Consider the following 26348-nt stretch of genomic DNA (forward strand, 5'->3'; position numbering starts at 1 on the left):
TATCATTAGAATTGACTTTATATTTCTTTATTTCTGCAAATAAACACTATATGAGTAAGATGCAGCAGAAAAGCCCAGAGCTCACCACAATCTTGATCCACAAAATCAGTATTGATAATAATGATAGACCTTTACAGCGAAGGAAAAAATTGATTAATGTTAATAATGATAATAATAATGAAATAAATTGAGAACATCCTGAAAAAACATCTTTGTGTTGAGATGTAGAGTGCATATTATCATGAACTGTCACTCTGGTTTGCTGCAGTAGTTTTGTGTTGAAGTTATTTCACATGTTTTAGTTTGGATAGATTGGACGGTGCAGGTGCAAGGATCTCACACCACAACTTTTTTTTTTTTTTATTGCATGACTGCAATTGTGCGCATCATGTCCTGTTCTTAACCACCACGACCAGTCACTGTCAAATGAAGGCAAACACGTATGTTTGTACAACAACGGGTTGAAATGTAGAGCGGGACACGATATCTGCAGGGGAGGAGATGGAGACAGCGGAGGAAAAACTGAGATGAGCAGTGGAACAGGTTCCTTTATAACGGATTAATCATTACACAACACGTCGTTTTACGGACAAACAGATGTGTCCTTACCATCTCTGCCCTACATTGCGTCTTCACTGACCAATGGGCAGGCAGGGAGTTATTGGTGCCATAAAAAGTAAAAAGGCACCGAGTTGCAACATGAACAGGATCTCGTCCTCGTGAAAGCTTATCTAGCAGATCATCAGTGTGTTTACGCACTTATAAGGCAAATAAATGACTCAGTTGGGTGGGTGAGCCCGAGACAATGAGGGAACTCTGTAGAAGTTGTGTAAGACCAGTTGGTGGGAAGAAGTTTCCACACACTGAGCAAACTCACGTTCCACAGTGATTTTGTAGTTTAAAGTCGTGCTGGTACATGTTACGCCTTCACATGCTGATAAGGGTTTTTTTTGTTTGTATGTTAGTTTTTTTCTGCAAAGGGGAAACCTCTGTTGTCCTTCTCTCAGATAACCGAATTTAAAAGGAAGTTCAAAATCCTCCCTTTTGCTGCTTTTGGTCTTTTCTTTTGGTTTGTTTCTTATCTTTTCATTGTCATCTCGTTGCCCCATTTACCAGCAGCTGTCTTTTTTGATCATAAATCGTGATCTTTATCAGCAGGATGACTTTGTGCTTGTAATATAACCGTCATGTACGGTGGCCCCAAAGCAGAGGACCATGGGAAGTGTACGATCCAGTTGTTTTGGAGCAGTGACACAGGATGGATTAACTATTAATTTTATTCCTTGACTTTGAACTCTTTTTTAATGAGAGTTGTGTGATCTCTGTTATTGTTTGTCTTTTTATTATCATTTTATTGTATTTTTTTTAAAAATCTGTTTACTTTTAATGGCTCTTATTTTATTCCTTTTTTATTGTTATTTTATCCTTTTAAAATTATTATTATGTTATCTTTATTTTTAATCCTCAGTATGTTTTCTTACCATTTTTGGACCTGTTTTGAAAATGTGCTTTATAAATAAAGTGGATTGGATTTGATTGGATAAATGAGTAACAGGACTCATGCTCTCTAGGATTTCAAAAATGTTTATGAGATGTGAGATAAGACGTGTTATCTCATAGCGTGGTGAATATAAAAATAGCTTGCACCAACAATTAAAGGGATAGTTCAACATTTTGGCAAATTGGCCCAGTCATAGCAGTAGGTTTGTCACCTTTAATTGTCAGTGCAAGCTATTTTTAGAACGGCGGAGCAGAGCTGCGAGCTGCTCAGAGCTACGCTACGGAGGCTAATGGGATTTCTTGGTTTCTCTCATCAAACTCATCAAATACACAATCCAACAACTCCAAAATGCTCTGGTGGACAAGTTGTGACCTGCACATTCACCACGCTATGAGATAATAACAGAACGTTACGAGACAGAGTTGTTTTAGAGGTAAATTCATGCAAAACCGCCAGTTTTTCAGCAAGCAGTGTCTGCATTTGCCTCGAAAATGTTGACCTATCCCTTTAATACTTCAACCATGTCACGTCCTCTCTCTGTTTCTCTCTCCTCTCTCTCCTGCAGGTGAGAAACCCTACATCTGCCCTTACGAAGGCTGCAGCAAACGTTACTCCAACTCCAGCGACCGCTTCAAACACACCCGCACCCACTACGTGGACAAGCCGTACTACTGCAAGATGGCGGGCTGCCTGAAGCGCTACACGGACCCCAGCTCGCTACGCAAGCACATCAAGGCCCACGGCCACTTCGTCGCCCAGGAGCAGGGCGGCGCTCCGGGCCGGCTGGGCTCGGGGCTCGGCCTGCCGGGTCACCAGAGCGCCGCCGAGCTGCCCTCCGTCGGCGGAGCCCACATCATCATCCCCGGGGCGGCCGCGGCTCTCCTCGGGGGTCTCGGGACCTCTTTGCCCCTCTCTGCGTTCTGCCACGGCCGAGCCCTGAGCCACCACGGGGCGCCGCTCTTCTCCGTGGGAGCGGGCGGCGGCATGGGCGCGCTCGGCCTCTCGGACTCCCACCTGTTGCACTTCGGACTCTCGGCCGCGTCGATGCTGGGGCTGGGGGCTCTGGGGGCTCTGGGCCGGATGCCCGGGAAGGAGACGGAGGGCGAGTTAGAGGAGGAGGAGGAAGGAGAGGAGGGGGAGGTGCTGAACCTGTCTGCGGGGGTGGGGCCGAGGCGCGGCGACCCTCTGTCCTGGGTGGTGGTCCCCCCGAGGGCGCTGCTCCTCAAACCAGCTGTCGTCAGCTAGGGGCATGCACTCTAAACCAAGCAGGGAGTGTGTGTTTGTTTGTGGTTTTCTGTGTCTGTGTTTGTGTGCATGTCGGGGTGTATGTGTTTGAAACGTAGAGCAGAGAGAGTGTGTTTGTGTGCATGTGAGAAGTCAAAGGTCCCCGTCGCCTGCAGAGCCATAAAAAAAAGCATTTCAGAAAAAAAAAACTGTAAAGTGGAGAAGCCTTTGTGTTGAGTGCACAAAACCCTGGAGCCGCCTCACCCCACCTGAACTACTAAAACCACAGAGGTAGAGATTGAGATATCTTTCTCAGTGTGTCAATTCCCTCTTTCAGATGCATCACCATGAAATTTAGTCCAGTCCGACAGGATCCACAGAGAATATTGATCTGTTGACTTTTAATTCACTGCTACGATCAGGTTTCTTCTGTCCCGGTGTTTGCATGCTAAATGAAGACCAAAGACGTAAACATTCAGTACGTTTACATGACACTTGAGAAAACCGAATTATTGCCTTAAAGGGACAACGAGGAGTTTTGGAAAGCAAAGTGTTTTCACACTACATTTCCCATGAGCCTCCGCGCGCACGGTGAAATTCTTGGACCGGCGCAAGATGCAAGACGAAAGCGAAAACATTTGCCAAGAATGTTTTCATTGATCAAGAATGAAAGTCGGAGGTTCGAAGACGATCAGATACCGTCGTAGTTCCGACCATAAACGATGCCAACTAGCGATCCGGTTTCGGCGTTATTCCCATGAGCCGCCGGGCAGCGTCCACGAAACCGAAACCAGGAAATGCTGGGCGAGTCGACCACTAAATAATAATATCAAAACAACTATAAAGACAAAACTATATATTTATCGAAAATGGACCCATTAACAAATGGGTAACGTAGATTCATCCACATTAATATGAGACTCTTTTATAACCACAAGCAAACTCCTCGGTGTCCGTTTAATCCGACTACAACTGGACAACTGAGTGCATGTAAACGCGTTAGTCCGTTCTCCAACTCCGATTAAGACACCCAGATAATGCGATTGGAAGTCAACTTTCTCCGGCATGTATACGCCTTAGTCGGAGTTTAACTGGACAACGCATGTGCGCATGCTCCACACCCCCCGCACTGTCGTAAGACCCCGGAACAAAAACATCCAAGAAAGCCGCTCGCATAAGCTATTGTTGTAGCGTTACGGTGCGGGATAGCGTGCAACTTATCTGCACAATAAGTAACACGCACATTACGTACGAGATGAACAAAGCTGTACGATTAACCATCTTGCTGTTGTTCGAAAATGCCGGTCTGCCGTCTGGCTAATAGGTCAACCAGAAAAGGCGCCGTATTAACCCAGCTGAAACGACGCATATCGCCACCTGGTGTTGAGGAGGAGGACACGTTCCCGTCAGTTATTCGATTTTCTCAGTTGCGTGTAAACTGGGACAAGGACAGAAGTCTGTGTGCATGTAAACGTACTGATTGTCATCTTGGCAGCATGCTGATGTTAGCATTCAGATCCAAGCTCCGTGTTTCCACCCTTTGCACTCAAATTGCATTCAACTGCAGCAGATCAGGGTGGTGGTGGTGGTGGCAGATGCTCCAGAGGCAAATATCTCAACAACACAAGACAAAAACAAAACAAAACAACGTCTTCCCACACAGTTTTTTTTTTTACGCCGCACTAGTGAGAACGTATGAGTAATGTGATTTAGGGTGACATGATCCTTTAATATTCCTCCATTTCCCCAACATCTTCCCTTTCATCTTAGCGGACAGTCGCCTGGATTAGACGAACTAAAACCAGGTCATGAGAACAGAGCAGGTGCACTAGTAACGTTGCAGTTGACAAGTTTGACAACCCCCACTCACTGCTGACCCACACACACACACACACACACACACCAGTGTTGTGTTCTCCAAGAGAAAAAAACACACAGAAGCAGGATAACGGGGCGCGATAGGAAACTGAGTCCATACACAATAATTTAATGTAAAAAAAAAAAAAGAGCATGTGTCATAGACTTCATTACAGTCGACTTATGTTACTTCCATTCATGTATTTCAGATGAAATAAGGAATTTGTGCAATTATGGAGTTCAATTTCAAAATAAGAGCGCTAGCTTTTTGAAAATTTGATACCTACACCAACATTTTATAGGTTGTTTAAATCTTATTGTTTACAAGGTGTTTGTGTGTGTGAGAGAAGATAACATTTACAGAATGGATTCGCTGTTCCTTGGAAACCAGCTCGTTGAAATCTGAGATCAAAGTTTTACTGTGTTTGACTTTTCTCAGCTTACTTACGTGTGCAATATGTAAACATACTGACTCCTTACCCGACTGTCATTTACAATCCCACAGCAAACAGATTAATAACGCCCATTGCAGGAAAATCAAACCCTTTCAGTCGTGGTTATCTCTGACTCATTGGGCTTAGAGGGGGAACCTCAGCGCGCGGCTTTGTCTTGATCTCCGAGGCATTGTGTGACGCAGACAGAGTTTGATTTGGGACAATCACACTAACAGCACTACGATGTGTGACGAAAGACTTAACGATCCACACAGAGCTACCTGTACGACCACGTGATCTTTTTCAAGACGTGTTGACGTAACTGAATGTAGGTTTGAGTTTAATTCCGTTTGCTTGCAATTTATCTTCGCTAGTTTCTTTCTCAGCTTATCAGACAATGATCTGAACAGGATCAGCCCTGCTTTTTAAACAAGACCGACTGAGGAACACGTTCAACCAGGAGCGATCTATAGACAAGGGTGTGTATTGGGCAATAATGGGTACACATTTGCTTTAGATGAATGTTAAAACACATAAAGGTACACGAGAAGAAGCCAAGCGACAATTTCAAATAGTCTCAAGTATTTTCGGAGGGTAACGGTTTGACGATGGCCACATGTGGCCTGTATCTGTGTTGTTGTATCTTGTAGCTACTCTTGTTTGCACATTGATTTTTTTTTTTTTAATCCTAATCAGTATTTCAAAGGTGTCCAAGTGCCTTGTGTTTCAACTGAAATATATCACACAGTATATAAAAAAAAAGATATTTACACAAATGTAAAGTGTATAAATGTACTTTTCATTACATTTTAGAAAAAAAAACTGAATTTTAATAACTTGACAACAGATGTGATTTGTACATCAGGGCCACTGCAACAATTTCTAAGGATGCCGCCGAGTGTTGATGACTATGACAATGACTCCACGTCAATAAACACAAACAGATGTAAAGAAAAATCTACCTTCTCCAACTCGTGTTGTGTTTGTGTGTTTGTGTCTTTTTCATCGCTTTGGACTGAAAACTGAAAATAAAGCAAAAAAAAAAGAAAAAGAGAGAGACGGAAAAATAGATACAAAAAAAAAATAGAAAAATAGGAGGCAGGTCACAGGTGTAATGTGAGCACAATGACATGGAAACAAGAGGAAACCTCGCCTTCTTCTATGTACAGATAAAATCTATGACCCCACGCTGAAAAGATTCAGGCCCAATTCCAATCCGACCCCTCACGGACTCACTGACTTAGAGGCGTGTTCACGGGAAGTCCGTGAGTGTGTGAGGGCTGTTCCGTTGTCAGATCATCAAGTCAGTGAGTCAGTGAATGAGCCCTTACTGCCCCCTTACCGTAAGTCAGCACCGATGCTGACTTTGGGTAGGCAAATTACCCACAGTTCATAGCGTTGTGAAGTCAAACACATGGGATGCCGTCGGAACGCAAGTGTTAAAAAAAAAAAAGAAGTAAATTAACACACGTGGACAGAGAGAGCTCCGCCGCTCTCTTTATTGTTAATGGACAAGAGCAACAACCAAAAGAAAGAAAGAAAAAAAAAAAAGAAGAAGTTTACTGTCAGTATTAACGTGCAGTTTGTGATTATTGATGATGATTTGATCAGATCTGATCCGGGAACATTTTGTTTTGAGTCCGTCCCCCTCACACACCTTGTGCGCGTTGAAAGTACGGTAAATTATCGGTCCAAGACCGGAGTCAACAACATGTTGTTGTCAAGGTAACGTGTCGTGAGAGTGTGTAAGTGCTGTTCCATTCATGTTTACAGCATCTGGACCCTCACAGACTCTCACACTCTGTCACTTAGAGCTGACGTCACTTTAGTCAGTGAGGGTTCAGGGCTTGAGTCTTTAGGGGGCGGATTGGAATTGGGGGTCAGTCAACAGCTGCTGTAATATAAGTACTTTTACTTGAATAATATACGTATTTTATTTGTATTTTTCAAGTATCTGTACTTTGTTTTTTGTGTGAATTGTGACTTTTACTCAAAGAAAAATTATGTATTTTTGAATCCACTACATTCCCTCAGTTTGAAGCAGAAGTTAAAGTCAGCAGAGTGAATTTTATTTTATTTTGAAAAATATGATATATATATATATATATATATATATATATATATATATATATATATATATGACTCCTTCACTGTCGGCCATGTTTTGAAAGCTCAGATTGAACTTGGCAAAGCTACGTTAGCCAAAGATGCAGCAGAACATTTTTCACCACCACAGCCATAAAAAAATGTAATTTCTTCAGCTTTAATCATGTCCTCATGTAAACTGTTCATATCTCTCTCGATTTAAACCAAATACTATCTACCAAATACTAAACTATGTACGGTATTTTCTCTTCCTGTAAAACTACATTTTCAATCTACAATCTACATAGAGGACTGTGTACTGTAGGAACCTCACTGGTAAAATGAAAAAAACACTTTCAGACATTACTCTGCCGCACAGTTAATTGCATTTTTACTGTTGCATATTTAGAACATTGCAGATTATGCGTTATGGTATATATAACTTGCTTAGTGACCATCAGTTGTACACTACTTTTCGCACTGCATTGTGGGATGCTATGAGTCCACTATAGAATATAGTAATTCTCACTAAACATTCAGTCAGCTCTACAAAATGTGCAGTCACTAGTGTTGTAGTGAAGACCACCTAAACCGAGGCCGAGTCAAGACCAAGACCAGAGCAAACCAAGACCAAGACAAGACCCAGACTTTGAGGGGTCGAGACCGAGTCAAGACCAATGCAAGACCATTTTCAAGACCATTACTCTATTCAGTGCCAGTACTCATAATAATCATGTGGCTTGATATTTACATTATCCCTCAGCTAAAAAGAAAAGATAATTTATTTTATATCAAATCTATAGTGTATTTAATTGAAATAAAACATGGTTTTAACAGAAGAACAGAAGAGTTCATTTGCAAAGTGCCATTTTGAAAAAAATGAGCTGATGCTTTTGAATTATTCTTTATAATAGTGTTGTTTTCAATAAAGCTTTATTTTTTTCCTCATCTCCTTGGTCAGCCACTCAACTTTGGTTTGACTGATATAACCTGGTGTAATTAAAAATGTTATTTTATTTAATTTTTTTTAAACAGAGTTATCTGCTTTTGCAAATGAACTCTTCGTCTCTCCCACTTTTGACACTTGTGCAACCGAGTTTTTCAGATGGTTACACAAGCAGATACTTTTGTTGAACAATTGCAATTATATGACAGTTATTGAATTACATCACATGCAGTAAACCAAAGCGAGTGAGCGAGTGACAGAGAGACAGGTCCCTCCCTGCTACTGTAGCGTGCTTTTACTGGAATGGCATTCAGAGTGACGTTATGGGCCATGATTGATTTTTCTTTTCATTTGGTTTAATTGTCCACTGTGTTTACCATGGCTATATATAACTTCAAAGAATGAACTTTTTTTGAACTATGTCAAATTGCATTTTGACCGTTGATTCAGTTGTGTATCAATTAAGAGGACTAACAATGTTATCAACACTAAAATCTGGGCAAGGAGCTGATTAAACATATTTTAACTATTCATTTGATACCGTTTCCGGTCAGTGAGTTAAAGAACATCTTTTCTGGTGTGACAAAGAGAATACTGAACGTGCTAGGTCTGGGTAGTCTTATCAGTTGGACAGCTTTATCACGTGCAGTTACGGTAACCTGGCTCCTTTCACAACAGAGGCCGTGTGGGAGGGGAAGTGGAGCCACATCACCTAAAACAGATTATTAACAGATTAACTTGGTTTTCAGTGACGTTGGACATGGGAAGAACACATAAACTGTGTGAATCTGATAAGATAAGGCAGGTCTAAGATTTTTTTCTTATTCTTTTGATCATCATTTTATTCAATATTTCCAATATGTCTGTATTTTCTCACAAGTTGTTGATGTAAAAAAAAATAGCGTTGAGATCTGAGAGTTTGTTGTGTGACACTGTTTGTGTAAATATGTGAATGCATTTGTGATCAAGTGTGAAGCCAGAGGTGCAGGGTTATTACACCGGCCTGTGGTGTGCGAAAGTACCTCCCAAGGCATAGTTCAACATTTTGGCAAATTGGCCCATTGCCATAATCCCTATAGTCATAGCAGTAGGTCCGTTACCTTTATTTGTCGGTGCAAGCTATTTTTAGAACAGCGGAGCAGAGCCGCGAGCTGCTCAGAGCTACGCTACGGAGGCTAATGGGATTTCTTGGTTTCCCTCATCAAACTCATCAAATACACAATCCAACAACTCCAAAACGCTCTGGTGGACAAGTTGTGACCTGCACATTCACCACACTATGAGATAATAACAGAATAACAGAGTTGTTTTCTGTGCCTGATGGGAACGTGTATCATCAGTTTTTAATGAATTTACCTCTAAAACAACTCTGTCTCGTAACGTTCTGTTATTATCTCATAGCGTGGTGAATGTGCAGGTCATAATTTGTCCACCAGAGCGTTTTGGAGTTGTTGGATTGTGTATTTGATGAGTTTGATGAGGGAAACCAAGAAATCCCATTAGCCTCCGTAGCGTAGCTCTGAGCAGCTCACGGCTCTGCTCCGCCGTTCTAAAAACAGCTTGCACCGACAATTAAAGGTAACGAACCTACTGCTATGACTATAGGGATTATGGCAATGGACCAATTTGCCAAAATGTTGAACTATACCTTTAAAGTCACCATCATGTAAACTGGCTTTCACCATTAAAAATCTTCTTACAGGTCCTTTTGTAAATGCACCCCTGTGTACATTTCTGAGGTGTAACGAACACGTCAAGTGGGCGCATCCTTCCTCATGCACCAGCTTTAACTTCCCGGCCGACGGTGTTTCAGCGTGTGGGTCAATGTTTAACTGTCGTAAACATTCAGTAAAAAGCTGTTAAACATACGACTGGGCTTCTTGGGCTGCTGTGGACAGCATGTTGTCACGACTCATGGCGAGGACGCTGGTAAAACAGCTGTTCACACTGACGTCAGCAACTAACCATTGAGTAACCAAAGCCTCTGACTAATACCTGAAAGTCTGACGCAGTAACTCGGCTAAATGGAAGACACACACACGCATGCATACACTCTTTTGTAACTTCTCCCTCTTTTGTTGGCTCAGTGTCAGCGATAGCCGGAAGAAGTGAAAGCCTAATTTCTCTTCAGCAGGATGTGTGCGTCCTATTGACCGTCCCATTCACAGCAGCACACTGAGGCACATGGGAACTCAAAGTGCTCCACACTAAAGGGAACTCAATTTAAACATTGCTTCCTGAGAATCATATAAGATCATAAAATCCAAATCCAAATTGCAATTAAGATTACAACACTTTATTGTAAGTCACCCATAAACCATCTCTGGGCCGCCGCTCGGCTGCCAGGCTGTTAACACCGTCATGGAAGTCCTGCCACATCTCTCCCATCCTGCGCTCCCTGCAGCCTTCAGACACCAATTCAACATCCTGATAACCACTTTCAGCGCCCTGCATCCGGCAGCACCCCCCATATTGCATCTCTGGCCTTCTTCAGCCCTTAAACCACCAGTTGGTCCCTAAGGTCCTTGAACTAACCCTGACCCCTGACCCTTGGACATCTGCAACCCTACAAACCCCACCTGTTTCGGATTGCATTTGAATAGCGAGATACACTGCCTGTCCAAAAAACAAAAAGTCACCACTTGGATTGAACTATATAAGCTAATAGGTAAGAGCCTCCCATTGGATAATTACTGCATGGATGATTATGTTTCAGCTGGCAACAACTTATTTAACCCTAACTCATTTCATAAACAACCATGTCAGAAGACACTTCCTGTCGTCGTGGAAAAGATGTTAATTTTTTGATTTGTTGATTTTTTTCTTCTTCTTTTGATCACCATTTTATTCAATATTTCCAATATGTCTGTATTTTCTCACAAGATGTTGATGTAAAAAAAATAGTGTTGAGATCTGAGAGTTTGTTGCGTCTCAAGCGACACTGTTTGTCTAAATGTGTGAACGCATATGTGATCAAGTGTGGTTGGCTGAAGTCATAGGTGCAGGGTTATTACACCGGCCTGGGGTGTGCAAAAGTACCTCCCAAGGGATAGTTCAACATTTTGGCAAATTGGTTCAATGCCATAATCCCTATAGTCATAGCAGTAGGTTTGTTACCTTTATTTGTCAGTGCAAGCTATTTTTAGAACGACGGAGCAGAGCCGCGAGCTGCTCAGAGCTACGCTACGGAGGCTCATGGGATTTCTTGGTTTCCCTCATCAAACTCATCAAATACACAATCCAACAACTCCAAAATGCTCTGGTGGACAAGTTGTGACCTGCACATTCACATGCTTTTGTTGGCTCAGTGTCAGCGAAGAAGTGAAAGCCTCATTTCTCTTCAGCAGGATGTGTGCGTCCTATTGACCGTCCCATTCACAGCAGCACACTGTGGCACATGGGAACTCAAAGTGCTCCACACTAAAGGGAACTCAATTTAAACATTGCTTCTTGAGAATCATATAAGATAATAAAATCCAAATCCAAATTGCAATTAAGATTACAACGACCACAACACTTTATTGTAAGTCACCTGTCTTAATAAACCATCTCTGGGCCGCCACTCGGCTGCCAGGCTGTTACACGGTCACGGAAGTCCTGCCACATCGCTCCCATCCTGCGCTCCCTGCAGCCTTCAGACACCAATTCAACATCCTGATAACCACTTTCAGCGCCCTGCATCCGGCAGCACCCCCCATATTGCATCTCTGGCCTTCTTCAGCCCTTAAACCACCAGTCGGTCCCTAAGGTCCTTGAACTAACCCTGACCCCTGACCCTTGGACATCTTCGGATTGCATTTGAATAGCGAGATACACTGCCTGTCCAAAAAAAAAAATTCACCACTTGGATTGAACTATATAAACTAATAGGTAAGAGCCTCTCATTGGATAATTACTGCATGGATGATTATGTTTCAGCTGGCAACAACTTATTTAACCCTAACTGATGCAGTCTCATTTCTTAAACAACCATGTCAGAAGACACATCCTGTGGTCGTGGAGAAGATATTAATCTGCTTCAGAAGGGTCAGATTATCGGCATCAAGCAAATAAAACATCTAAGGAGATTGCTGAGACTACTAACATTGGTTTAAGAACTGTCCAACACATTATTACAAACTGGAAGGATAGTGGGGAACCATCATCTTCAAGGAAGAGATGTGGTCCAATGTGACCAGACCTTAATCCCACTGAGAATCTTGGAAAAATGAATGCTACTATGGGCGGAAATAAATGTTATGACATTGCAAAAGCTTACTGAAACGATGCCACTGCAAATGCGTGCGGTAATCAAAGCAAAAAGCAGTCCAATGAAATATTAGAGTGTGTGACTTTTTTTTGGGACTGGCAGTGTATTTTATTGTTACTTTGACTGTCGCTCATATGTATGGTGTTTTGTTTTGCTTACTGTTATATAGAAATTATATATAAGAATTATTATTATTATTATAATTTCTCCATTCCTGCAGGAAACCTCCATGCGTGCTGACACTCAGACTGATGTGGTTGGACTGACACACCACAAATGAAGCGATCCCAGACACAGTTGCCACTTTAAGATGAAAGGTTACATCCTGTTTCTAAAAAGGCTTGTTCAATGTCTAATCTATGTTATAAAATACAGAGATGTGTTATGATGTTATGGCCACACATTAAATCCCAGGACTTTGAACTCAGAGCAGCTTCATAAAACAACTCACCGTTTTCACAACAGTGTGAAATTATGACATTATGACTTGGTTTGTTTCCGACTCATCATTTAAAGCAGTTCAAAGCTCAACACCAGTGTGACTCCCTGGGTTACAACCGTGTGCAATTAACCTCTCAGACCGCAGTTTCAGCACCTATACAGGCTACAATTAGACTTTAAATGAAGTTCACTGACGTTAAACACAAGAGCTGCTCAGCTGTTCTCTGTATCAGCTGTAGCCTGATACCCATTCAAATCTCAAACTGGGTAAAGCTCATATCAAGGAGTTGCCCGTCGTCATATTTCTGGAATAAAGCACCAGGGGCCTGTTGTTCGAAACCTGGATAAGGGATTAAGCCGGGATATGTTGGTTATCCTGGCCTAATTTAGCCTCAAGTCGGTTGTTCGAAAGCTGGATACCTTTATCCTGGTCAAGTTACTATGGTGATTTATTCTCTGCAGCTAGCCTGCTCCAGACCAGGCTAACAGCCAGGCTAAGTTGATTCTGTTGTCTTTATCTGTCAAGTCAGCAGTCACTCTGATCAGAAATCAACGTGTTTCATACATGTTCTTATGTACATATTGGCCTGAATTATAAACAAATAAAATGCATTAACAATAATCAAAAAACATGAAACATTTACAATATTTATTAGGCTTTTTTTTTTTTCATAATTAGGCCTTCAAAATTATTTTCATAAAATATGTTACAATTATATTGGCCTAAATATTGGTTGAGGTAAGAAAATAAGAATAAAATTGAGTGAGTGTGAGCACCTTCCAAATAATTTATAGACCTCGTCATCATTGTTATCGGCAATTTATTGAAGAACCAAACAGCATAATGTTCTAATATTTAATTAATTTTCACCTGTTGCACATTTGGCCATGTGCTGTAAACTTTACTTCAGATTTGTGCAATGAATCAACTTCCACTGCTCATCATTAAGGCAAAGTGCACAACTGTTGATTTGTGAAAGGAACTTGAGTTGTGATTATAATTTTGGATTATTAAATCAGTCCGCAGTTGTCCGCTGCGCTCTCTCTGAGCTTTACGACAGCAGCGGTGCTTTTTTTTTTTTTTTTTAAGAGAGGTGTGTCCCCTGACATCAGCATTAAGCTCCGCTGTTGATTGGAGGAAAGTAGCCACACCTGTCCTCTCATCAGTGAATCTGTGATCAATCTCTGTGGTCTACTGATGAGAGAATTAGTTACGCCTGGCTTGACAAAGCTGCTCCTCCTCAGCCTGGCTCGGCATTCCAACAACCAACTAAACCAGGATGGACTCATGAGACTTTGTCCAACCTGGCTTTTCCACTTATCCTGGATATCTTTATTCTACTTTCGAACAACGGGCCCCAGTTCTGTTGGATGGGTGTGTTCATGTGGTGTTTACAAGGAAGCTTCCCTGTTTCAGCATGACAGCATCAACTGGACTGTGTCCCAGACCATTTGCATTCAGTGTCGGTCACTTGTCTGTTTCTCTTTTTCCTGCTCTCTGCGATCACGTGTGCTATATTTTTTTAAATGCAGTTCAATTTCCGCTCTAACCCAGGCCAGGGGGGGGCAAAATATTTTTGGGGGCTCAGGGGCCACACTGAGTTTAAGAATTTGATGGACACTATCAGATGGATGGAGAGTGTTTGCGTGAACTAATATGTAAATTACATGTAAACGCCGATTACCTAGCAGTAAAAAAGAAAACTCGCACTGAAATTACATTCGGTTTCAGTGGGAGCAATGCTGTTGTTGTTGGTCACCGCCTTTTTTTAGCCAGTGCATCAAACTTTGTAGTCTTTGCTATTGCTTTGGGCAATGTTGTACTATTAATATTTGATGGGCCCAAATAAAAAAGACCTGATGTAATAAAACAAGCTCAACGTTCACTTGTCAAACCACTTCCTCCTTCTAAAGAAAACTGTTGTTTGCCAACTAAGTCAACAAACTTGACACTGCAGATGCTTTCTTTTTTTTAACAACACAACATTGAGCTGAGTGACGAATGGAGCAACTTTATCAGTCAGTCAGTCAGCAACATTTACGTCCAAGAGGCTGAAGTTCAGGGAAGAATAACATCAAGGTGCTGACAGGTTTTAATAATTTTTAGTTTAGACTCATTAATTATACAGGTATTTGGTAAACAAAATAAATAAAATAAAATAAAATCTGGTAGAGATTTCAGTCGGCATCCTTCTTTACCTTTCCTATGAGACTGTGCGTTAACATCTCATCCATGTTGTACAGTTACTGTTAAAGGAGCAGTTGAGCTTTTTGGGGGAATGCATTAATTTCCTTTTGCGGCCAACTGTTATTTATGTATTTATTCATGCTCATGTCATTTCTTAGTCCTTAACCTGTTCTGCTTTACTGGAACGTCTTATACGTCACTCGTTTCACACACTCTTGACTATTCAGATGCATCTTATTTTATTAGAGATCTTAAATGAGATCTCTTTTAATACCCCAAAGTCCTCCATTTGGGGGACTGGCAGACATACAGAACAACCACAGAGCCTCTACAGCACTAATTATGAAAGAATATAGTCATATTATATGTCAAATTAAACAGCAGAAGCTGGGCTACAACGTGTAAAAAACATGTTTATATGACCCAAACACAGCCCAAACACTACTCAAACAACTAAACATCAAACTTCATGAAGCACCTCTGTGTGGACCCAGTCACCCTTCTGGCTCGTATACTACTGTACATTATGCAAAGCACATCAGCTACGGCTCATATGAAAGGGCTACAAAGATTGGAAGATACATACATGTAGCACCCGCTGCTACACAGAAGCACGGCAGAGAGAGAAGACAACAACCAGAAAAGTCGAGCAAACAGACACTGCTTGGCCAAAACATGGTTGTACATTTCCTCTTACCTTTGCTGTTTTGCCTTGAAAAGTTTGTTTTACGCCGGGTAAATCCACAATATTTCAGTTTGAACTTTGACCGGTGTTACATCTAAATCGGTCCGGACGGGCTTCCTTTAGGAGCAGGGAACCTTTACGAGCACACACAACAGCCTGCACGTCACACATTTTAGGATTCTGCTGATTCTGATTGGCTGCCAGTGCTGTCAATCACATCAACGTGGGTATAGCCTCATTCTATTGGCTCTAACGGTTCGAATGAGCTGTCAATCACTCGAATCAACCAATCCGCTGCAGAGATAGAGCCAGGCGTAACTGCACCCAAATAAACTGCTCTCAGTGCAGATCTATGCAGAGCAACACAGAGGGCCTAGAAAGGAGTTGCTATTTAGTCCCGGTTGATTCTTTTATGCAAATTGTGTGAAAATAAAGATTAAACAATGGTTTATAGTGGCAGGTGGTTCCAAGCTGGACATTTTGGAAAGCTCGCCTGAATATTTTGTAGTAAAATCTCAATAATTTTGTACTGCTTCACTTTATCAGAATCAACCACTGCAGAGACAATGTTCATACATTGTACAATCATTTGATGGAGGTTTTGAGCTTTGTAGCATCATTCTGAAGGACACTCATCCAAAATATGATTTTTTTTTTTTTTTTGGGGGGGGGCGAATATTTATTTTATTTTATTTTTTCTGTGTGCCATCTTCATTTACGCTTCTCCAGTAACACATATACTGAAATTTACACATCTCAGAAATTTCTCTTTTTTTTTCCTTTTACTATGACACCAAAAGTATTCAAATAGACCTTGTGGTTGCAGAGATATACTCATTTTATAATGGATATGCAATTTTCGAGAGAAGGCCTAGAAAATAGGCTTGGTTAGTATCTTTTAAGAACTGATTCATAATTTCTGTTTTGTTGCGTTAAATGAGATCCATCCAGCCCCTGACAGCAGCTGCAGAGCTGTGAATCATTGGATGACAGCATGCAGAGTCGTCTTCTTTGGACTGGACAGTCAAACAACATTAATCAATTTTTTTTTTAAATAAATGACTTAAAAGACAAACTTTCTGCTGCATCGACCTGGGTCTGTAACAATAGTTGCTCTGTTTGCCTCTTGACGTCTTACTTTGGTACACTGACACATCAACAGGAATGCCTCCCTTCCCTTTTTCATAATTACTGTGGTAAAGTCCCCTCCTAACACACACACACACACACACACACACACACACACACACACACACACACACACAAAAATCTCTCATGACCCCATGTAATACATTTTCAGATAATTCTTCAGCCGCAGAATGAGCTGGTTTTGATTAAAGGACATTTCCAAACCAGGCTTTCGATTTGTGCGTCTGTGCGTGCGTGTGCGTGCGTGCGCGTGTGTGTCTCTAACCAGGTGAACACTAGAGAAATGACGAGAACCTTGTTCCGCAAGTTTTGTCTACAAAGGTGGGAGAGCTTCAGATGTCACCGTGTCCCACCCTTCTTCCCCTCTCTCTCTCTTCTCTCTGTCTCTCTCTCTCTCTTCCTGCTTCCCTCCCTCCCTCTCTCCCTCCCTCCCTCGCGCTTCCAGAGAATATTTTACCGTCATCATCCTGGGATGTCTTATTCGACACGCATGGGAGTTGTGCGCTTAGTTATACTTTGTTAGGACTCGGTGGCAAGTGGACGCTCTGAGCTTTAATGACTGTACAGATGTAAAAATCCATAGAATAGGAAGGAAACACGGAAATAAGGACGTAAGGAAGACTCGCTGCACTCATCATGGGGGATCTCAATCCTTTAGAAGTAAATGGGCAGAAAAGGTAAGAATTTAAAACCACCATACTCTTTTCAAAAAGCGCATGAAGTTTTTATCTATATACTATATTTTTTATTATTAGTTTATTTATTTTATTTCATTTATACATTCATGTTCTGACGCACAAACTACTCATGGAAACTCCAAAATAAGTGCTCATTATGGATTTACTTTGCCGGACTGCTTTATACCCGTAGGGCAACAACAGGTGGGTTGTGTGCGGATGGATGCAGGTGACAGATAATTAAAAAAGGAGATAGGCGCTATTGTTCCGCATCAACAAAGAGAAGTAGTCTACCTACCAACCCCAACAACCAGGAAAGAGAGAGACAGAGGGGGGGTCGTTTTACATCGCGTTTCTTCTGGTGCGTATTTTACGCACGGACGCACAAATAGCAGTGATTTCTAAAGTTGCTTTGAAAATACTTTGTGTGACACTTTGTTGCCCGACCAATCACTCAGGTTTCACCTCCATTTATCTATAGGGTGGAGCAACAATTCAAATCCTTTACTTAAATACAAATGCTTATGTTTTATATGTTTTTTTTTTACACTTACCTTGTTCTCATGTGATGTTTTTATGAGTTTCACGTTTTATATTTATCTTGTCTTATATAAGTTGTATTAGTACCACAGTGGGGCAGCAACGTAAATTTAGTTGAATTCTTTCAATGACAATAAAGGCAATCAATGAATCAATGAATGAATCAATAAATGAATGAATCAATGAATCAATCAATCAATCAAATACCAACGCATCAGTGTGCAGAAGGTGTGATATATGGTGATAGTGATGATAGCAGGGGACTGAAACTTGACTCCATTAGACCACAGGGGAACACATAGGCCTATTACTGTGTGAGGACATGAGTAACGACTTTATGACAGAAAGTATTTGAACTGGTGTCTACGGAAGAGTTTTAAAAAAAAAAAGTTACCAGTGGGTCAAGATGGTTCAAATCTCAGAAAGGACCCTTGAGGGGAAATAGCACCAATTTAAGAAAGAATCAGATATATTGAAAATAATCAGTATCAGTTTACTGTCATTTTGTTTTAAATGTGCCATAAACTTTTGTCTGTATCTTAACAGAGAGAAAGAAAATATTGGCATTAAGCATTAAGAGATAAGTCAGTGCTGCTGTTAAATTAAATTTCAAGAAAAAATGGGTTGATGTTACAAGTCCAGATCGAGAACCTCGCACCTGAGAGAGTTCAGGAGGTTTTTTTTTGTCAACTCAATTAGATACTGTAGTCGTTTAGGGGAAAAGATAGATGTTGTATTGGTGGATCAAGTGAGGACTTCTTGAAGGTATATGAATGTATCTGAGTCAGCCTGAACCTGAGAAACCAGCTTGATTTTATCTGCAGGTATTCAGAGTTGAAGAGGTTAAGAAAACAAAGAAATCTCTGCTCTTCAACAACATGGTGGACGTCAACAACACGTTAAATAAGATTTATCCCAGGAAACAAATAGTTGTATGACTGATGATTTAACTCTAATGGGAACAGCTGTGTACTTTCTTTGCAAAAGAGAAACTAAAGATTTGGATCATGTCACTCACTCCCCTGCAGAGCTGGTACCTATCACCATGGTTTTCCACGTTCCCATGGGACCCAGAGTTAAAAATTCACATGGGTAAATCATTGATCGTGTTTGTTAAAGGTGGTGGAAAAGATGGGGCCTTGGGCCGGAGAACAAGCAAATCCAATGTTGTATGCAAATCCAGATGGTCTCTTTTTTCTCTTATAAGTTTAGTGTACGCTGTTTGGCTCTGCACGGCGTAGGTCTGCATGCGCTCCCTGGCCCTCTAATTACCACATACTGTATGTTCAAGTTATTTTGAGAATGCCTCTTCCCATGATACTTTTTTGTCCCAGGACAGAAGGTTTTAGATGCACAAAACTTTTTTAAAAATCTGCCTCGTTCGCTTATTACGGTCCGGACACACACACACACGAGCTGGTTAGTGTAAGATTATGTGGGTTCAAGCCCCAGCAAGGGTGATAATGATAGTACATCAATATACTGGATAGTCTTTGTGAAACAAAAGTACAAAAAAAAAATCAGAATTTTACCTCCAAAAATTATTATTATTATTTTTTTTACAGTGGTTTCAAATCTCAATTTGAAACCACTTCTCAATTTGTGAAGCCACTGTAGAACTACTGCTTGCCAATCTATCTTCCTATTTGTTGCTCAGAATTGCCTAAATTTGCCAAAAATAGCCCGGACCAGACCCGTATAATATTTATCATGTTCCTTGGTTTGAACAGCAACAGCCTCTTGCGTGAAGTTGATCTGTTGATCCGAATGCTAACTTGACACAAGTGGACAGTGTGATTCACAGTCATCTATAGGCAGGTGGAAGGTTAAAGGAATAGTTTACCAAAAAACGAAATTCAGCCATTAGTGACTCACCTCCATGCTGATGAATACTCTGGAGTAGTTTCTTATTCCCCAAAGTGCATCTGGAGACCAAGGAGGGGGGTTCGTAGTCCAATGGAAACTTTATATGAGATTAATAGGGACAGACACAAAAATGTCCATAAAACTATACACAAAAACCATTTAATCTTCCTCCATACTGCTCGTCCACTGCAATCCAAGTGTCCTGAAGGGATATAGTCCAGAGTTTACTTGAAACAACGTAATTTAGGACATTTTTACAACAAATTCAATACAGGGCTGTTTAGGCTGTAAAAATGTCCTAAATGATGTCCTAAAAATAAACGTTGTTTCGAGTAAACTCTGGACTATGTCCCTTCAGGACACTTGGATTGCAGCGGACGAGCAGTAAGGAGGAATACAAAACGGTTTTTGTGTCGGGCCCTATTGACTCTCATATAAGGACTTTGTTGGACTACGAACCCGGCCTCCCGGGTCTCCAGAAGCACTTTGAGGAATAAAAAACTACTCAGAAGTATTCATCAGCATGAGGGTGAGTCACTAATGACTGAATTTCATGTTTTGGTGAACTATTCCTTTAAAGGCAGTTTACTGGAGGGTTGGGGTGAAGGGGCAGAGCTGAGTCTGAACTGGAGGAAAGTTGGCAGGATGTGTTTTGTCCCAGAATGGAGACAGACCAGTGAAATCGCAAGGAAATCAAGCCAAACCATTAAAGGAAATCACCCAGAGAGGACGTGTGAGAAAAAAAATGAAGGGCAGTTGTTTGTTTGTGTTGTTTCTTTTTTAACCACAAAGTGACACAACAATGTGACGAAAGATGCAGAGATGAGTTTGGTGAGAGTTTATTTACTCTTGTGGGCTGATGATCAGACTCAGCTGTGTGCGGCGACATGGATCGGTGGGGGATGAGCTGGGATGACCACACCCTTCCATCGGCTTCCTCGCACAGGGATAAAGAGACAGACCAGAGGGAAAACAATCCACAGAGGGATGGAAAAGTAAAGAAAAGTACCGTACTCCATCAACAAAACTTCTTTGATTGAGTAGTTTTTACACAGGCAAAAGATTTAATCGTCCAAATTAAAACCACTGCATTTTTTCTTTAGAATCTTCTCAACCATCTTAATAAACACGTCAACAGAGGAACAGCGGGTCTGTGGTTCTCGCTGCAATCTCTGGGGTTAGAAACCTGCATGTCTGTGACATAAGGCCATATCTGATCTAAATTATGCTGAGGAGGCCACTGTATAACCCCCCCCCCCCCCCCCCCCCACCACCCCCCACTCCCACTATACGGTCCTCATGAAGGAGGAAATCAACTGTGTTTCCTTGAACCAAACTGTAAACCGCTGTAAAACTAGGCACAGCAACATGATGGGAGTCAGGCCAGAGCCCTTTTAAAGAAGTTTATGGTGTAGTATAGGGGCGACTGGGGACGGTTGCAACATGGGACGGTTGCAACAAGTCTTATTTCTCCAATCAGAAACATGCTAGAGTGATGACACTCACACTGCACACGCACACGTTAGACCCAGAATAGAGAAGACATATCAGCTTCTGCTCCTGCTGCTTGTATTGACACAAAGTTGTTTTATAGGTATGAAAGTAGCTTTTTTCATGAGCAGTATTTTTTGTCATACTGTCCTGGCCTTTTGTATGAACAAGAAAAAGTTAAACAGTGAAATTGTGTTGAATATGTTGCAACTGTCCCCAACTGTCAGTTGCAACATCTGAATTCTTCCATAAGACATTGTGATTGGATATGTCATATGATCTTTAAATGGTATAATTAGCAGACATGTAAGTTTAATATGTAAAAGTTTGGTGAGTGTTAGTCCAAACAGTCTCTGAGTAATTGAGAAAAACGTAAAAAGTGTTGCAACTGAATACAAAAACAATGTTAAAGAAGCAAACAAACTAATGCTTTTTTTTTTTTTTAAGAGAGGAATTAATCAAGTGATGCAAACTTAAACTCGTAAAGAAGAACCAGATTAGGCCATTTAATCCCCTATAATTAAAATCATCATCATACTTTAATCTTTTTTTTTTTTTAAATGAGCCTTAATTGCCGCGCCCCCTCGACACTCGCTGTAACTCAAAACCAACGCACCCTTCCGCGTGCGGTTGGCTCTTTGAGCTCGTGCAGAGTAGACAAACCCGCGTGCCCCCCGCGCGGCACCCTGAGGAGAGTGAGGATGTACCGGAAACTTCTGTCAGCTCTGTGAACTCCACGACCAAGAACTCCACTTCTCCACTCATGGCGTCTCCTCCTTCTCCTCCTCCCTCTCCCCCTCCTCTCCATCCTCCTGCCCGGGTCCAGGGGCTCGGGCGGCGTCGGTCGTTCGTGCTCTCTCTGTCTCTGGGCTTCCTCCTGTCCGTGCTGCACGCGGCTCGGCCGGTGTCACGTCGCCTCCTCAGGCTCTTCTCCTTCTCACATCAGTAAGCTCGGCGCTGTGTGCGGTTTAAAGTTTTTGTTGTTGTTTTTTTTGTGTTTTTTTTTTTTTGCTGCAGGTGCAGCCAGGCAGAGACGTCGTGGTCCTCTCCTCGTTTAAAATTCAAAATACAGTATAGCCTATTCTTGTTGTCTATAGTTTTCCTTTGAGTGGGATCAGGAGAGTTTTTCTGCAGAGCTACAACAAATTCAGATTAAATGTCTTTTTTTCAGTGCAGATACAATACGTAATCCTGTTTCAGTTATGTTGGAGCTGAGATTCACACGTTTGTTTATGACACAAATTAACAGTCACTGCTGCATGAGCTCTTTATGGCTGCTTCTACATTAGTAGTAGGAAGTAGGAAGTGAAACAATTGACAAGTGTCTTCATTCACACTTTAAGGCACTGTTTCCCATCGTTTATTCTTTAAGATGCTCTCTGACTTGGTGATGGTGATCCAAAATATAGAATAGCCTGATCACCTGACCTGTCCTGTATCATGGATAAGCCATGGTCCGCTGTTGCTTACATCTGGGCCTGTGTTAATCAGACCCACAATGAGGGAACTGATACTCAAATTTTGATGTGAAAAGTCAAGTAACAGCTTTGCATTGCAAGAAAAACAACAACAACTAGAGAGGAAGTGGCGTTTTTTTAATATATGGATAGTCCACAAGAGGAAAAAAATGTTTGCACACTGGTAAATGCTCCCAAAAAGTTAATTAACAGAAGGTCAGCGTTTCCATCTGAACAGATCTACTTCAGGACAGGGTTTTTTGGTGGTGCAAAAATGTGTCAAATGTGTCACCACCAGTCTGTTAAAGAAGAGATATCAGCGAGACGCAAGTTCATGATCAAATCAAGCAACGGCACGTGCAGCATTTGTGCAACACATAGATTGAGATAAAGCGCGTCTGTGTCACTGTTTCAGACTCATGTTTCCTGTTGTGCTGCTTTTACTAAAGTGCAACTGTTGCTGGTGACAAGTTTTTTCCTCCACAGCCTCACAGCAGCAGCTCATTTTCATTTTCATTTTTTTTTTTTTTGACGCTTTTTGTAAATGAAACACACACACACACACACACACACACACACACACACACACACACACACACACACACACACACACACACACTTAAAGGTATGAACTCACTAAAAGGTCAGTTTGGTGCACACTTTTTGGCACTTGATGGTGTGTGTGTGTGTGTGTTCTTTCAGATATCACATACTTATGACTTCAACAGAACATTCATATAAAAAGTGCCGTGTCATGATAACAGTATCTTTATGGTGCAGATGTCTACTTGGCTGACAAAATTAAAGAGATATATACAGTATAAACTCATCTATCTTCTTTTTGTTTTGTTTTTTAGGCAAATCGCCGACAGCTTTTACCTCCAGAGGAAGATTTTGTTCCAGTACTGGACCAAGGTCATCTTCTTGTTTTGTCTGGGACTCTGCGCCCTGTGTTACGCCGTGTCCAACAGCTCCCTGTCGTGGGAGGACGTCCTCCCGCTGCGCAGCTCCAACAGTCGTCGTTATCAACCTCCCGCCTACCAAGTCCACCCGAAACACAGAGTCCAGCTGCGAGGAATCGACTTCACCACGCAGCAGCGGCCCGTCCTCACGTCAGCGGCCAAAACTTCACCGGCGGAAACGTCTGTGGCAGACCCTCCTCCGGCCACCACCGAGGGTCAGTACCACCAAGCCTACGCACGCAACTACCGCTTCATCGTGGATAAGCCAGAGGCGTGCAAAACCACCAAGCCTTTCCTGGTCCTGATGGTTCCCGTGGCGCCGCACGACGTGGCGGCCCGGGACGCCATCCGGCAGACGTGGGGGAACGGCAGCGAGGTTCAGGGCGAGGCGGTGCTCACCCTGTTCATGCTGGGCCTCCGAGGAGGAGGAGAAGACAGCAAGGAGCAGCAGGAGAAGCTCCAGCAGGAGGATCTGCAGCACCACGACCTGGTCCAGAGCGACTTCATGGACACCTACCTCAACCTGACCATCAAAACCATGGTGATCATGGACTGGCTGGCCACGCGCTGCCCGGCGGCCGCCTACGCCATGAAGATCGACTCGGACATGTTCTTGAACGTGGACAACCTGGTGATCATGCTGAAGAAGCCGGGCGTGCCCAAGGAGAAGTACCTGACGGGGATGCTGATGTGGAACCGGCCGGTGGTGCGTTCCAAGGACTCCAAGTGGTACGTGAGCGAGGATCTGTACCCGGACCCCCGCTACCCGACCTACACCCTGGGCATGGGCTACGTCTTCTCCAACGATCTGCCGGCGAAATACGTGGAAATCTCCAAAACAATCAAACCTTTCAACATAGAGGACGCTTATATCGGCATGTGCATGAAAAAGCTCGGACTGGCGCCGACGTCGCCGCCCGATCCGTGGCAGTTCAAAGCTTATAACACCAAATACAATCGCTGCGAATACTCCAAAATCATCACCTACATCCTGGGCTCTGCTCAGGAGCTGATAAACTATTGGACAGACTTGAAGAAGCCTGGAGCGCCTTGTTAGCGCAATGACTGTGACAAAACACACACAAGGGTGGAAGGGTCTGGGTGACGGGGGCGTCGGGAAGTTAACTTATTTTTATAGGATAAATATTTCTAATATATTTGTTTATGGTTTTCCATTTCAGAGATTTATGAACAACTTCACCACACTACTTTCTGAATTGGTTGTTATTTAAAAGTCCAACATGGTTGGCAACAAAGAAAAAAATATGAAGGAAATGTTTTTTTTGTTTTGTTTTTTTTGGCTTTTTCTCTCTCTTTTTTTTTTTTTTAGCAAAAGTGAAAATATGAGTGAGTGAAATTAAAAGATCAATTAAGAGTTGGGTTCTGCATCACATTGTACATGTGTGTGAGCTGTGCAATAGAAAACCTTGATAAGCAATAAACAAAGAGGGCAAAGAGCAGTTGAAGCCGGTGTAACAAATGCAGGTTTAAACTAAAGAGAAACGGCTTCATAACTGTGGAAAGCTTTCAGTGCGTTTGCTCGATAGATTTTATGGAGATATGTTATATTCAGCTGTGTTTACAATAATATTTCTAAGGCTCTCTCTGTTTTACTGTAAGTATAAGGCTGTAAGAAGTCACTGACCACTGGAAGAACATGTAAAATATATTATTTTCCTGTATATTTTGAAGATGTCAATTTTTTTTATTTAAAGAATTTATAAATAATAAAAGAAGCCAAACTATTGAAGACTTAATATTCGTAGCCACTGTTACTTCATTTAAGTTTATTGTCTTGTCTGCAGTTTGAACAGTTTGCAGCACAGCGTGATCCTGAACGTTGACCACATATGAGACTCCTGATCAAAACTGTAAACGTGCTCTGATGTTTCCTCTGCACAAACCCCCCCCCAAAAAAACCATGCAGCCAAGTTTGTTATCACAGGTTATGATTTGCAATTTCCTTTGGTTGTGTAGACTTCCCTTTGCTACAGCTCAGGAAAGACACACACACGCAGAAGGAATTTCACACTGCAGAGACTGTAACTCTAACACTAAAGCCTCATATCATTTTAAGAAATTACATTTTCTGCACAGAATAAATTTGGGATCTTTCATGGCCTGGATAGATGAGGCTGAAATCGACTCTTTCAAGGGGATGTCACTATATTTAGTATAAAAACTCGAATCATGCATCTATTCTTGGTTAAATCTGCTTGTGGTCGACTCGTCACTGGTTTCACTCTGTAGAGGTTAGAGCACCCTGATGACACTGCCCTGTGTATACTATACACAATACATTAACTTGTTGACACAGTCTACAAATGAAATTTCCTGCAAAAAAAACAAAAAACTGTCAAAACGTTAAACTGACAGGAAGGTGCGTCATGTGATCTACTTTCTCAATGAGGAACCAGGCAATGCATTATAGAAAGCTGTTGAAGAAAACTTCACTGTCTTGGTAAGGAGATAGGATCTCGTACTGTGTTTTGACCAGATACTCACTTCTGTTTAGCTGCATGATGGGAAAGGAACAAACAAAACCAGATCGCCTTCCTCTCCTGGGAAGGTTTGTGGTTGTGTTGATACTGTATCT

General features: G+C 41.9%; 2 protein-coding genes across 2 annotated transcripts in view; both read left to right on the plus strand.

The window, feature by feature from the left end:
• LOC310995250 (zinc finger protein GLIS2-like) overlaps window positions 1-3329 on the plus strand; it is a 28677-nt gene extending 25348 nt beyond the window's left edge. The window contains exon 7 of the mRNA XM_083984250.1: window positions 2067-3329. Coding sequence (XP_083840376.1) covers window positions 2067-2746 — 680 coding nt within the window. The 3' untranslated portion in view covers window positions 2747-3329. The remainder of the gene's footprint in view (window positions 1-2066) is intronic.
• A 17400-nt stretch (window positions 3330-20729) lies between these two features.
• LOC310987085 (beta-1,3-galactosyltransferase 5-like) lies at window positions 20730-25490 on the plus strand (the record flags this gene model as incomplete). The annotated part of the gene is made up of 3 exons (XM_083973255.1): window positions 20730-20837; window positions 21986-22278; window positions 23648-25490. 3 exons carry the CDS (start codon window positions 20730-20732, stop codon window positions 24807-24809), a joined length of 1563 nt encoding a protein of 520 aa, XP_083829381.1. The 3' UTR covers window positions 24810-25490.
• Between the last annotated feature and the right edge of the window lie 858 nt (window positions 25491-26348).

This window comes from Trachurus trachurus (assembly GCF_905171665.1).
Source record: "Trachurus trachurus genome assembly, chromosome: 1".
NCBI lineage: Eukaryota > Metazoa > Chordata > Actinopteri > Carangiformes > Carangidae > Trachurus > Trachurus trachurus.